Source organism: Panicum hallii, chromosome 7 (assembly GCF_002211085.1).
Source record: "Panicum hallii strain FIL2 chromosome 7, PHallii_v3.1, whole genome shotgun sequence".
NCBI lineage: Eukaryota > Viridiplantae > Streptophyta > Magnoliopsida > Poales > Poaceae > Panicum > Panicum hallii.
The window spans coordinates 43,066,555-43,079,770 of NC_038048.1; the positions used below are offsets into that span (position 1 = coordinate 43,066,555).

The 13,216-nt window shown below is 47.3% G+C and overlaps 3 protein-coding genes across 3 annotated transcripts; 2 read left to right on the top strand and 1 right to left on the bottom strand.

Annotated features, from left to right (window-relative positions):
- Positions 1 to 2,545: 2,545 nt before the first annotated feature.
- On the bottom strand, positions 2,546 to 4,102 carry LOC112898872 (probable inorganic phosphate transporter 1-3). Its single transcript, XM_025967176.1, has one exon. The coding sequence runs from the start codon at positions 4,088 to 4,090 to the stop codon at positions 2,561 to 2,563; it is 1,530 nt and encodes a 509-aa protein (XP_025822961.1). The 5' UTR covers positions 4,091 to 4,102; the 3' UTR covers positions 2,546 to 2,560.
- On the top strand, positions 3,970 to 5,122 carry LOC112898874 (S-norcoclaurine synthase 2-like). Its single transcript, XM_025967177.1, has 3 exons — positions 3,970 to 4,224; positions 4,356 to 4,649; positions 4,736 to 5,122. The coding sequence occupies exons 2-3, from the start codon at positions 4,415 to 4,417 to the stop codon at positions 5,026 to 5,028; spliced, it is 528 nt and encodes a 175-aa protein (XP_025822962.1). The 5' UTR covers positions 3,970 to 4,224; positions 4,356 to 4,414; the 3' UTR covers positions 5,029 to 5,122.
- Positions 5,123 to 7,899: 2,777 nt separating this feature from the next.
- LOC112901478 (E3 ubiquitin-protein ligase RNF14-like) lies at positions 7,900 to 12,526 on the top strand. Its single transcript, XM_025970404.1, has 7 exons — positions 7,900 to 8,400; positions 8,966 to 9,040; positions 9,121 to 9,649; positions 10,100 to 10,485; positions 10,902 to 11,116; positions 11,199 to 11,358; positions 12,004 to 12,526. The coding sequence occupies exons 1-7, from the start codon at positions 7,996 to 7,998 to the stop codon at positions 12,133 to 12,135; spliced, it is 1,902 nt and encodes a 633-aa protein (XP_025826189.1). The 5' UTR covers positions 7,900 to 7,995; the 3' UTR covers positions 12,136 to 12,526.
- Positions 12,527 to 13,216: the final 690 nt, after the last annotated feature.

Below are 13,216 nucleotides of genomic sequence, written 5' to 3' on the forward strand. Positions count from 1 at the left end.
ATATCCGCTTTAATAACCTCTACCTATTAAGGTTTGTAAGAATCATATTGCTTTTCTCTTAATGAAATACGTGCTCAGACACGTTTGCAAAAACCTTTACGTATCAGTACATCAACACTTTGTATCATCCAACGACATACCGATGAATTTCTTCCAAAGCCCTACCACTACAGTCTACAGTCCGGAGCTAGCTATCCTGAAATTGTAAATTAGTAGACAGGAAAGAGACAATAAGGTGGCCTAATTTTCTTGTCAAAACATATTTTAGTCCTTTCAGAAACCTACTATATATTTTAAATACTGGCGTACTTGTGTACAGTGACAGAGCCTGAAAGGAAACCAAGAGGGTTAGTTGGCAAAGCTTTCACAGCTTCCATTAGCTGAGTTAAATTTCACATCTCTAGCAGTCCCAATAAAAAAGAGATATGTGTGAGATATGCGTGCATCTATGCAAAATTAGCAGGCATGCAACAGATATATGCTGAACTTTTCACCAATTTCTCTTTGGCAAGAGGGGCCGGAGCCGCTTGGCTCCGCCACTGCTCGTGCAGTAGAAACAAACTCATTTCCCTAGCTCCACGTTTCCGTAGGCTCCTGTGACACACAGTCTCATCAGTGTCTCGATCAGATCCACAAAGGAACAGGATTACTAGTACGTATGCCATGATTGGCATCAGGCCATCAGCACGGCGGCATTAGCAGCCCACGAGGAAGTGAGGAACCTTCCGAGGGTCCATCCGGCCGGCGATGCCGACCGTTCAGTATGCGAGGCATGGCTGCAACTCGATACTCTAATCATGCTATATATTCAAATTACGCCGCTGCTTTGGTCTCTATATATAGAAATAAAATCCGTTCGCAGCCACGGCCGTGACGTATATATATCTGCCCCTACTGCATGTCCGGTTCCGGCCGTGGAAAATGTTTTGTTTTTCGTAACCGATTCGGTAAGCAGGTGGGGGGCTTGAGGTTCCAGGAAACAGTCCGGTCCTGCATCCGGGTCGAGAATTGCAGCCCGAAATTGCAGGGTCGCGACATGTCTGTAGTGAAAGTCTGCCAAAAAAAGGGGGAGTCGTTAGGTAGCTTGACTGATGTTTTCCGTCGTCCAGGCGCACGGCACACCGGGTTCAGTCCACCTGCTCACTGCTGCTGCCCCCGGGAAAGCTGCTGGCTGCGAGAGGCGAGCCGGCCATGTCGCGGCAGCGGCGGACGCCGGGCGTCCCCCCGCGCACCGGCTCCGTGAAAAACCGCCCGCCTGCCTTGTGCCTTCCTACCCTTTCGAAAAATGCTAGAGTTCGTCCGAGGCGGCGAGGCTCCCCCTCGGCTTGCTGCCGCCGGTTCCGCGGTTGACGCTCTTAGATCCCTCCCGCAGAGGCAGCTGCTTTGGCAATGTCGTCGACGCTGACGCGCTGCTTGCTTCTCCGACCGCAGGAGTGCAGGACGCAGCCCGCCGCTGATCAATTGGCGGACGTCGAGAATTCGAGCGAGACTCGACAGATCCTCACGCACGAATAGCTGGAGCAGCCAAGCTGATGTGTCCGTTTTCACTTTATAAGCTGGGCTGCTGAGTCGTGTGGAGACACAGGCCGCAGGCCGCTGTTGGGCCGATTTCTGAGATAGGGGCTTTCTTGTGCCTTCTTTTTTTTTCCTCCTGTAAAAAGTTGTGCACATTCTCTTGTGTGCCCGAGCTTGTTAGCCACGTCTGCGGTAATGTTCTTCGGAATTCCTAAACAACACTCGGCTAAAACTCGCTCTTTGCTACAGAAACTGCTTCGAGAAGCTGCTATAAGCTTCAGGAGGATGGCGTTGACTGCTGCGGCTACCGGTTGCCCAGCGAGGAGCAGAAGACTCACGGGCAGGGGAGGGGGCTATTCGCAGCCACGTGCGCATCCGTGTGCAGCCGCATCACAGAAGGTCCACGACGGTCTACGTCTCCACCGCCATCAGCCTTCCTCATCTCTGGTGGCGGCGGCCGCCGCCGGAGACGCCGCTTTGCAACTTGCCGCCGCTGTCGAGCTGCTGCGCCCCGCTCTAATTCTAATTCACCGGTTGTCTACCTAACCGCCGCCAGCCGGCGGCTCCCACCGTCTCGCCGCACCGTCCACTCAACCCGCCACCGCCACCGGTCGTTCCTACCACCTCCACTCCCTCTCTTATAAGGCCGTGGCCACCGGAAGCCTTGGCAGCCCTGTTTCTCGAATTCCGACCGCCGCTACACGAGGTAGAAGAATAACAAGAGTCCAGACCCACCTAGTAGCGACGCGCCGCGACTCCTCGTCTCGCGCTAACGCGCGTGACTGCTAGTATTTGCGGCAGGGGAGCCCCTAGTTGAAGAAAGAATATTCTATCCCAAAATAAATTATGCTTAGGCCTATTGTTATCAAATGGAGGGAGTACATGTATGTATATACATTGCTACTACTATAGAACTGGAGTAGAGAGAAACCCGGGAACTTATTCCCTCCGGTGATGAGGATGGGGAGAAAATCTCCGTTCGGTTCGCGAGGGCAGCCGGACAGAGATGAAGGATGGGGAAACATCTCCATGCGAAATAAAGTGATTATTCCCCATTGCTATCCATAAACATGTCAATTGATTCGTAGACGACCTCCTTCGACAGTACCTCCAGTGACGCGCCCCTCGTCTCCGGGACGAACAGAGACATCAGCATGCCCAGGAAATTGGTGCCGGCCAGCACAAACAGCTCGTTCCGGGTACCAATGCCCGACGCGTACTTGCTGTCGGCGCCCTTGGATAGAAACCCGAACGCCCCGAGAACCGCGCCGGCCCGCCCCGCGGCCATGGCGACGCCGTGGCACGTGCACCGCAGCCGCGCCGGGAAGAGCTCCGCGGGCGCGACAAACGTGGTGGTGTTGGGCCCGACGCTGGCAAAGAAGAAGGTCACGTTGTAGAGCGCGAAGAAGCCGGCAGCGTGCGACGTCCAGTGGTCGTATGAGATGGCGAGGGCAAGCATTGAGAGCGTCATCACCGTGAAGCCGGCGAGCTGGAGGCGGCGCCGCCCGAGGACATCGATGAGGACGACCGACAGGATGTACCCCGGGCTGGCGCCGCAGAGCGCGATGAGCGCCTGCGCGCGGGCGAGGCGGGCGACTTCCTGGACGGCGCCCATGCTCGCCGCCGGGGAAGGGGAGACCCACCCAAGCTTGCCGAGGAGATCCTTCTGGAGGATGTTCTGACTGTAGTAGGTCACGCTGAGGAAGAAGCACGCGCTTGAGGTGGCCAGCAGGTGGAGGCCATGGCTCTTCAGAAACTGCACCGAGAAGAGGCCCCACTCGTCGTCGATGCGACCGACGGAGACGTCCAGCTCCTGCTCTTGGATTCTGGCGCGGAGCACCTGCGACATGTCGGCCGCCGCACGCTTCGGCTCGCGTGCGACGAGCGCCGTGTACCGAGCGGTCTCTGGCAGCTTCGTGCGCAGGTAGAAGCTGAGAGCGGCCGGCACTGCGCCGGCCACGAGGATTACGCGCCACACGTGGTCGGCCTCCGGCACGACTGAGCACACGCCGAGCGCGACAGTGCACCCGAGGAGGATGCCGACACCCTGCATGGCGTGGACGGCGGCGACGAAGGCGCCGCGGGTACGCTTGTTGGCGTACTCCGCGATGATGGCCGCACTCAGGGGGTAGCTGCCGCCGACCCCGACACCGAGCCAGAAGCGGAAGAAGCACAGTGTCGCCAGCACGGCCTTCGCCTCGCGGCCGAAGGAGAGCCCGGACGCCGCGGAGGACACGGCCATGAGCGCCAGTGTCCATCCGTAGGCGCGTCGGCGACCGATCCTGTCGCCGAGCCAGCCGAACGCGAGCTGCCCAACAAACGTGCCGCTGAACGCGACGCCGTTGAGCGCGACCGCGGCGTCGTGGGGCAGCTGGCCCCCGGGCTCGCCGGGGCTGGCAGTTTCATCAGCGTAGTAGACGCGGCCGATCAGCCTGGCGACAAAGATGATAGAGAACAGGTCGTAAGCCCCGGCGAGGAAACCCGTGCCCGCAATCGCGGCGGCGGTGAAATGGTACCGCTGCGTCCTGGCGCGGTCGAGCGTCGCCAGGACGTTGAGCGGGTGCGCGCGCGCCATGGATAGCCGGCCGGCCGGCGCCGCCGCCGCCCAGCGCGCTTGGCTTAGCTTGGTGGCCAATCGCCGCTTGCGTCTCGAGCTTTCCGCTTGGTGCGCTGGCTCGCCGCGAATGGTTCGTTGAGTCAAAGTCAATGGTACGCGGTCAAGTAAATCGAAGTGTCCCCATTCCTTTCAAATTATGCATATAAATAATAACTTATCAACTCAGGATTCTCTGTGCTGACACTCTTCTCTCGTATCCTTGGGATGACACTGACATCTGAAGCTCTCAGCCATAAAATCCCTTCAACCTCCTGCCAGCAACTTCCACGGAAGAAAAGTCTTATGTACAGGGATCCATTATCCTGGGTCATGGCTACAGAGCTCAACAAATCAATGGAAGGGACCCTTTGCCACGAGTTTGAGACTGGACTCCCTGCTGCCGAGGTATGGGAGGTCTATGGAGGCCTCGTTGTTGCGGATTTGATCCCCCGGTTGCTTCCTGAAGTGTTCTCGAAGGTTGAGCTTGTAGAAGGAGATGGCGGCGTTGGAACAGTCCTGCTTGTCACCTTTCCTCCAGGTTAGAACCTGGACAGATGAGCTTCTGTGAGGTAAGATGTGATCTTAGCTCCAACTAATTTTCTTTTTGGCGATTCATTTTGCTAGGAACTCCAGGATCACAAACTTTCAAAGAAAAGTTCATCAAGGTCAATAACGAAAACTACGTCAAGGAAGCACTTGTAACTGAAGGGGGCTTTCTAGATCATGGATTTCAGAAATACTTGGTACGAATCGAGATTATAGGAAAAGAAGAGAAGACATCGATAATAAGATCAACAATTGAATATGAAGTTCATCATGAGCATGCAAACAACCCCCCTGTTATCAGTACCAGTGGTTTAGCTACTATTGCTGAGTCCATCACAAAATACATCAAGGAGCAGAAGGGTCTTGAGTAAGCCAAGTAATTAACTCTAGAAATAAAAAGGACCATGTTGTGTATATTTTTGAATAGTGAAGATAACAATATATCGAAGAACCATGTTATGTTAACGTTTCTCTAGTTTCATCCAAGGAACCGTGTTCATTAGCTCAGTCTTATTTCATTAAATTAGGCCACGACCCAAACCTCAGGAATGAAATACCGCTGGTTTAATTAGCTTTGGCACAAATCACTTCAAAATAGGATACGATACAAGCGAAAGAGAAATGGCATCTTAGGATTGACTATAGCATATATATATATATATATATATATATAGTCAATGGTAGCTTTTGAAATGTGAGTTGGCATTGGCACTCTTGTATCCTATGCTTAATGTGACACTGACATCTCAATTCTAGAAGTAAAATCTTGCTCCCTCTATTCCAAATTGTAGGTCATTTTAGCAAATTTAGATACATAGCTTTTACTATGCATCTAGATAAATATTATGTCTAGATATATAATAAAAATTATATATCTAGATTTGTCAAAACGACCTACATTTTACAAACGGAGGGGAGTATTTTGCTTCTGGCCTGCAAAACTCCCGTTGAAGATAAGTCCAGCATAGAGGACTCGATCGTGGTTTAGCTGCTATTGCTAAGGCCATATCATCACAAAGTATATCAAGCGGAAGAGAGTGCAAGCTCTAGGATAACTTTAAGAAGAATAAAGCATCCAACTAATTAAATTGAGGCATGAAGAATAAGTTGGAGCAAAGTCCCTACTTCATATTTCCTATGTTCTGGCTATGCATCAGATACTGTTTCAACTTATTGTTATCCTAGTGTTATATATAAATCTAACCAAATGGCCAGAAGGCACCTTATGTTGCTGTAGGCATGATATTTTCATAGCAATGTGTTGAAGGAATATATTTTTGAGTTTTGCTCCGGCGATCCTTTCTATAAAATTTGCACAAATTCTAAAGCAAACAATTTATTTAATTAAATATTTTTAATTAATTTTATCCTAGATCCATCTAGGCCCAGCCCTGCCAGCACCCAGCCCATGTCCATCCCACGGAACGACGGCTCATTTTCCTCGCGAGGCCACGGAGCGACGATGGCAATATTTTCCATGGCCGCCGGACATGTCGTCCGCAAAACGATCAGGGATAATGTATCAATTAGCAATTTGCGGCTGCGAGATTGGTACTTGGGAAGTCCGGTGTCATTGCCGTCCACCTCGTCCGTGCCGCCGCAGCACATTACTCCTGCCCGACGAGGAGATGGTGCCGTCGCATATGCTTGAGTAGTTTGAGTACGTCGAGTACCCGGCCAGACGCGCGGTGAACTCTCCGTGTTGCTATTCCCCACAGCGAAGAACGATCCGCCATGAAACAGAAGGAACATGCACAACTGTAGTTTCAAATATGGTCCATCGAACAGATCCAGATCTACGGCGAGCTCGCCCACCGGCATAGCTCCCTGCCGCCATCCCGTCTGTTGCCACAATGAAAGGTGCACCGCCAGGAAACAAAACGAGCAGGGCAGAGGGCACCTCATTATCTGGATCCAATCGAATTGGTTGGGGTTGGGTTGGGTAGCAGTGGGCAGCGCCCAGGCCCTAGAATCCAGATTGACAAACGACTAAAATAATTAAGGAAACATGACATAATTAATCTTGTTTGCTTTGAGATTCGTGCTAATTTTTTAGAAAAGGTATTTTTTTTCTTTTTTTACACCATTGTGAGAAAATAGCGCTCGTACATGTGACGTATTTTGGACGCCGGTGCTCGGCTGTCGAGGGAGCAATGACGCCCATGTGACGTATTTTTTTACACGAGGAGGTCGGGGAAGGCTGCGCCGGCCACCCTCTCATGTGGTTAAGATGTAAGTTCGAGTTTCGACCAATACAGTATCTATGCGTTGCTACGGGTTATATAAATTTTATTCGAACTGTGTACATAGGCCGTACAGGCCGTACCATGATTGCGTGAGGCGTTGTTTGTCTAGGTTCTGATTGGAATCCCGATTAATTAGTCCAGGTTACGATTAGGATTCCAATTAATTTGTCCGGGTTCCGATTAGGATCCGATCGATGGACCAAGGAATCATTGCTTATTTTAGAAATAGTAGAGATAGAGATAATAAGATAGTACTTGTCGGACAAGGACTTCAATCTTTTTCTATTTTACTCGTCAAGTGCTAATTCTAAATGATTTCGGATCATTAACTCAACATACGGTTACCCGGGTTCCGATTAGAATTCCGAATAACAGACCAAGGAATCATTGTTTGCTTTAGTAATACGTTCGATTAGGATCCGATTGACGGACCAAAATTATTATTTGCTTTAGAAATAGTTGACGGACCAAGGAATCATTTTTTCTTTAGAAATAGTAGATATAGAGATAGAGATGGAGATAATAATATTATACTTGTCGGATAAGGACTTCGGCCTTTTTCTAGTTTACTCACCAAACGCTAATTCTAAATAGTTTTAGATCATTAATTTAACATACAGTCATCCGAATTCCGAATCACGGACCAAATAACCATCGCTTGTTTTAGTAGTAAAGAAAAATAGATATATATTAAAATAAAAAGTTTGGTTTCAAAGTGGTAGGTCCATAGGGAGTTGAGGATGGACGTGTTCTAGTCAAATTTGAACGAATTTTGTCATATACTTAATCGACGGTAACCGGGAAAGTTTGAACACGGTCACTAAGATTGAAAAATCCTGGGCGTATGATTCGATTAGGTAGGTAGGTGCTCATGTCTTGTAGGCGAACGAAGTTTCCGTTGTTGCCAGCGTGCAGCCGTGCCCGAACGAACGCGCGGAGATTCGTGTCTCGGAGATCGTGTCTCCCGTGCCGGAACGACGGAACCACCTCAGTACCTCACTGCTGACGCGGGCAGGCCTCGCCGCCGCAAAGCGCCAAACAAACACCTCGCACAGCTCGAATCCGTCACAAAACCTTACCGGCGACGGCGAGATGCCTCGGAAGTCGTCCAGGGCGAGGGGCGCGGCCACGCAAGGCCCCGATGGTCCCACGGCGGCGCCGAGGCCTCCCGTCAAGGCCGGCCCCCCAAACCCTAGCCCCGCTGCCGAGCTGCCCCAGGCCGCCCCCGCCGCCGCCCAGGCCCTGGAGCGCCTCCATCTCGACCCCGCTTCTGATGGTGATCCGCCGCCGCCGCCGCCTCCCGTGACCGAGCCCGAGGCACCTGCGCCGTCTCAGCCGCCGCCCGTGGAGGCGTCGTCGTCTGGAAGGTCTGAGGCGGGCGGGAGCCTGGAGGAGGAGGCTGTGAGGAAGCTGCACGAGCTTGCGGAGGCTGGTGGGGAGGAGGTGGCGTTGACTGAGGAGGAGGTGCGCGCCAATGATCAGAGGCAGGAGGACGAGGTGCGTTGTTCTCTCTGTGTGTTGATTCAGCACTGGCATTAGCTCGAAAAGCATTGCTTAGCAGGCTTCTGTCATTGTCAATGATTAACTGAACTTACTCGCAAAAAAAAACCCTGAACTTCAAGAGTTTCGCTTCCCCGCTTTACTGATTATATGGTGACCAGTTATTGTACGTCTCTGTTTAGTAACTGACATAGGCTTATAGAATCCTTCATTCAAATAAACTGTCATGGGCTCATAGCATCTTTGGGTGCCATTAGACATAGAACAATATGAGAGAAGAAATGCACGTCACAACAAGCATCCCTGACATACATTTGCATTCATATGCCAATTTAGTAAATACTTATTGCTGGAATATATTTTTTTGTGTTTATGCCCTTCATCCGTGGAAGGTTTTTCGAAGTATGATTGACTAGGTACAACAAGAAGCCATATAGTACTACTACTACCATAGAGTATTTAGATACTGCTAATTATGATTTTTCAATTATTTTTATCTTCAACAATTAAACCTGTGATAGTCGCTTATTTTAGTCTGATAAAATGTAAATCCATTGCTCAGCTTTGTGCCCTCGAAGCCATTTTTGGGGATGCTGTGGTAATTTTGGACAGAAAGGGAGGCCAGCGGTGTTTCCAGGTACAATCCTTTAATTCAGTTTTCAGGTCATATTCTTTGTATAGTAGGAGCAAGTTTGTAATTTGCTCATGTAATTACAGGTCCATGTTCACATTGAGATTCCAGATGCTATAGATGTATCAACAAGGCTCAATTATGGTGATGGAAAATTAAAATATGGGGCAACATCTGATGCTGATGCTGATGACCTTGATTACAAGTTTAGAGTTGAGCATTTGCCTCCAATCCTTCTAACAGTTCTCCTGCCTGCATCGTACCCAAGTCACCATGCTCCTTTTTTCACTATCTCCACATATTGGCTTGATAAAGGGATGATTTCGTCGTTATGTCGCATGCTTGATATGCTTTGGGAAGAGCAACAGGGGATGGAAATAACATATCAATGGGTGCAGTGGCTCCAAAGTTCTTCCCTTTCTCACTTAGGGTTTGGTAATGAGATAATATTGGGCAAGAATGATGTAACATGTGATGCAGATAAGCGTGCTTGTCTAGATAATGCTTCACCAGATTTTATAATTCCAAGGATGATGAGATACAATGACAATAAGCATCATGAAGCTTTCTTACACGCTATCCATGACTGCATGATTTGTTTCAGCGAGTGTCCTGGTAATTCTTTCACCATTGTTGTTTCTGCAGTATTGTTTGCGGTGTTGTGGTGTAGAAGCCATGTGCTGTGTTTTACTTACCATTAAAGGTGTATTTGTCCTGGCATAGTATGGAACTATTTGTCTAGATATTGTCGTGTTGCCACTCTACCTGCAGTTTAATCCCCAAGCATTCTTTTTTATAGAGATCACTACTGTACTGGAGTCGTAGCATTTTATTACATGTTTCATTACAGGTAGCAATAGACCTTATTCTGATTTCTGGATGAAATACTCTTGAAAAAAAAGTATCCTTCCAATGGCTGTGCTTGTTTGTATATATCTTTAAAAGCATAGTGAAGGCTTCATCATCTGTGTCCAACTTGGATATGTTGCACATCCATTTCTTTTAACCATCATTATCTGAATTAATGCTGTTTCTAATTTTTTATCTAATTTGCTATCCCATCAGGTTTTGATTTCATCAAACTTCCGTGTCATCATTTCTTCTGCTGGAAATGCATGCAAACATACTGCAAAATGAATGTTAAGGAAGGAAATGTTGTGAAGTTGCTATGTCCTGATACAAAATGTGAAGGTGCTGTTCCTCCTAATATATTGAAACGGCTGCTTGGAGAGGATGAATTTGAACGTTGGGAGGGATTACTGCTTCAAAGAACCCTTGATGCCATGAGTGATGTTGTCTATTGTCCAAGATGCCAAACTGCTTGCTTGGAGGATGTAGGCAATGAAGCAGTGTGTTCAAGTTGTTTATTCAGCTTCTGCACTCTCTGTAGAAATCGCCGTCATATTGGAGAGCAATGTATGTCTCCAGAAGAAAGACTCCTTATCTTGGAGGTATGAGAAATTCATTTTCTGTACCATTTTTGCGGTACTAATATATCTCGAAACATAAAAAAAAATGAGAACTACTTGAAAATGGTATACCATATACTTGGATCCAATGGACTGCGTTCCAGTGGCATGATGTTTTTTTCCTTTTGTTCTCAGTATTTTAAGTAGAAAAACCATCATCAGGAAGGATTACGGTGGTGGTTACATTTTATGATCATAGTGTATTCACAATGCTTTATGGCTAGCTTCCTTCATATATTGTGACCAGCAACAAGATGTATCTGTAGATGATAGTGATGCTTTAACTTATACTTCCTGGGGAGAGGTTGATTAATGCTAGGGGCCATTTTGGTTGCGCTCTCTGCTCAGTCCTATGTTTCATGATATTGTTGGGAATCTTAACTTTTATTTTTATACAGAAACGCCAACAATCTGGGCAAGTGCAAGGAGATCAGCAGAGAATTCTTGAAGAACTACGCAGCCTGAAGGAAATTATGAAGGATGCAAAACAGTGTCCAAGATGCAAGATGGCCATATCTAAGACAGAAGGATGCAATAAGATGCATTGTGAGAACTGTGGGGAGTACTTCTGTTATCAATGCAACCGTGCAATCACTGGATATGAGCATTTCAAGTGAGTTATCTTTTAGTAATAACTACATCATGTTCTACACTGTGGATTCACAATAAAAAAACAATCATATTTTTGCGTGCAGAGGTTCTTGCGTGCTTTTTCCTCAGGAGGAACTGGACAGATGGGAAATGCAGATGAATCAAAGGGTACGGCGCCAAGTTGTTGCACAGGCACATGCTGAAATGCATGCACTGCATGGTCAAGTTCATCCTTGTCCAACATGCCGTCAACCATCTCCAAAGGTAAATAGCTATTAAAGGGTACTGAGGAATAGGATCTATGATGGGCTGAATCCAGCCGTGTATCTTTGCATCAAGACACAAAGCAAGTGTGTTTTTCTCGAACACGCAGGAGAGCTGTGTATCGTTGTATTGATAGGAGAAGAAGAGTGTCATACAAGGAGACACACACTGACACACAAGCCCTCTAGAGCACTATGATTATAAACGCAGCTTTTACAATAAGAAAGATGACCTGACCACTAAGACAAAGGCTACCCGACCTCTAACACAAAGAAAGTGTCTTGACGTCCATGCTTTTCAAACTGCTTTGCCATACAGGATTTTTACTGATATATGTTTTGGTTCATGCCTTGACCTTTTAGTTGTGATAATTTTTTTATGGTTTTCCAAGTTCAATTGAGAATAATTTCAATAAAGAGGATGGCCATGATTAAATTTTAATATTCCTACTGTTTATTTATATAAAGTAAAACTGCTGCTGGTCTCCTGGTCATTTTGTTTTTTTGGTTTGAACTAAGACAAGCTGGACTAACCCCTCCCTAGATTTTCCTAGTGAACTTCTATACTGTATTGTAATTTTTTTGGACTGAAATTAACCAGTTCCTTTGCATTACCTCTTATGTATTTGCTTTGTTAACTTTGCAGGTTGGAAACAACAACCACCTGTTCTGCTGGGCATGCCAGAAGCATTTTTGTGCCCTGTGCCATAAGCCTGTCCCAAAGCCGGCACAGCACTATGGTCCCAAAGGTTGCAAGCAACATACGGCAGATCCCTGAATGAGGTTTTTCCATATGTGCATCAATACCATCACTGTCACACCAAAGTATCAGAACTTATGTGCATGTACACATATACCTGTCCCAGGATGTACTTTACTCCGACGAATCCAATTTTTTTGAAGGGAGCATGTTTTCAAGTCTCCAACGTCATTGTATGCACAGCATAGAACCAATTCTGGAGAGGGTATATTATTGTTCTGTTGTGATTGATCTTGTACCAATTCAACTGAAATCATCAGTGTTAAGTTATATGTTTTCTCTTCAATCTTAATCTTGTTCCCGATAGTCAGACGTCAGAAAATTTGTGAATGTCCTGCTTGAATATGTACAGTGGTTGACATACAGTGATACTGATGGAACCAACTGCTGTGCCAGTTTTTATTTCTAACAATGATGTGATTTTTTTTACAGAATCCCCACATGCAAGCTGGTTTTCAAATACACACCATCTCAATTCAATATAACTGCCTCTGCAAGTTTAATGTGTTTTCATATCCTCCCATGCCTGTCGATTGGCTGCTATAGGTATAGTTTTAACCTCTTAACACCACCCGACTGGAGATGCTCTATGCTGGAATAAGTTTAACAAAGCTTGCACAAGTAGGGGAGATACAAACGGCAAATAGTTGGCAATGGCATCCAAACTTGAGAATAAGGTTGATCTTTGTTTTGTGTTTGTGAAAGAGAATAAGGTTGATCGTGATAGTGACATCGCCAAACTCTATGAAAACTCTTTGATATGGTTATTAGGATAAAGCAAAATCACCAATGAGAATTTGCAACGACTCTATTGACCGATGGGTACAGGGGTGGGCGGGTGGCACATGGGTAGGAGGGTTGGTTGGTGTTTGGAAACATATGTAACTTGCATGTGTTAGTTCGCACTTCATGAAATACGTACTCCACTCAGGTACGTTTGAGAAAACAAAACCCTGCATGTGCTAAACCGTAAGGCCTGTTTGAATGGCAGGTATTAGAGCTAAACCGCTGGTAATTACACTTCCTTTTTTTTCCGCCGGTGAGCACAAAAGTCTGCTCGGATTAGTGGTTAGCACACTAAAATTACATGCGGTTTGAT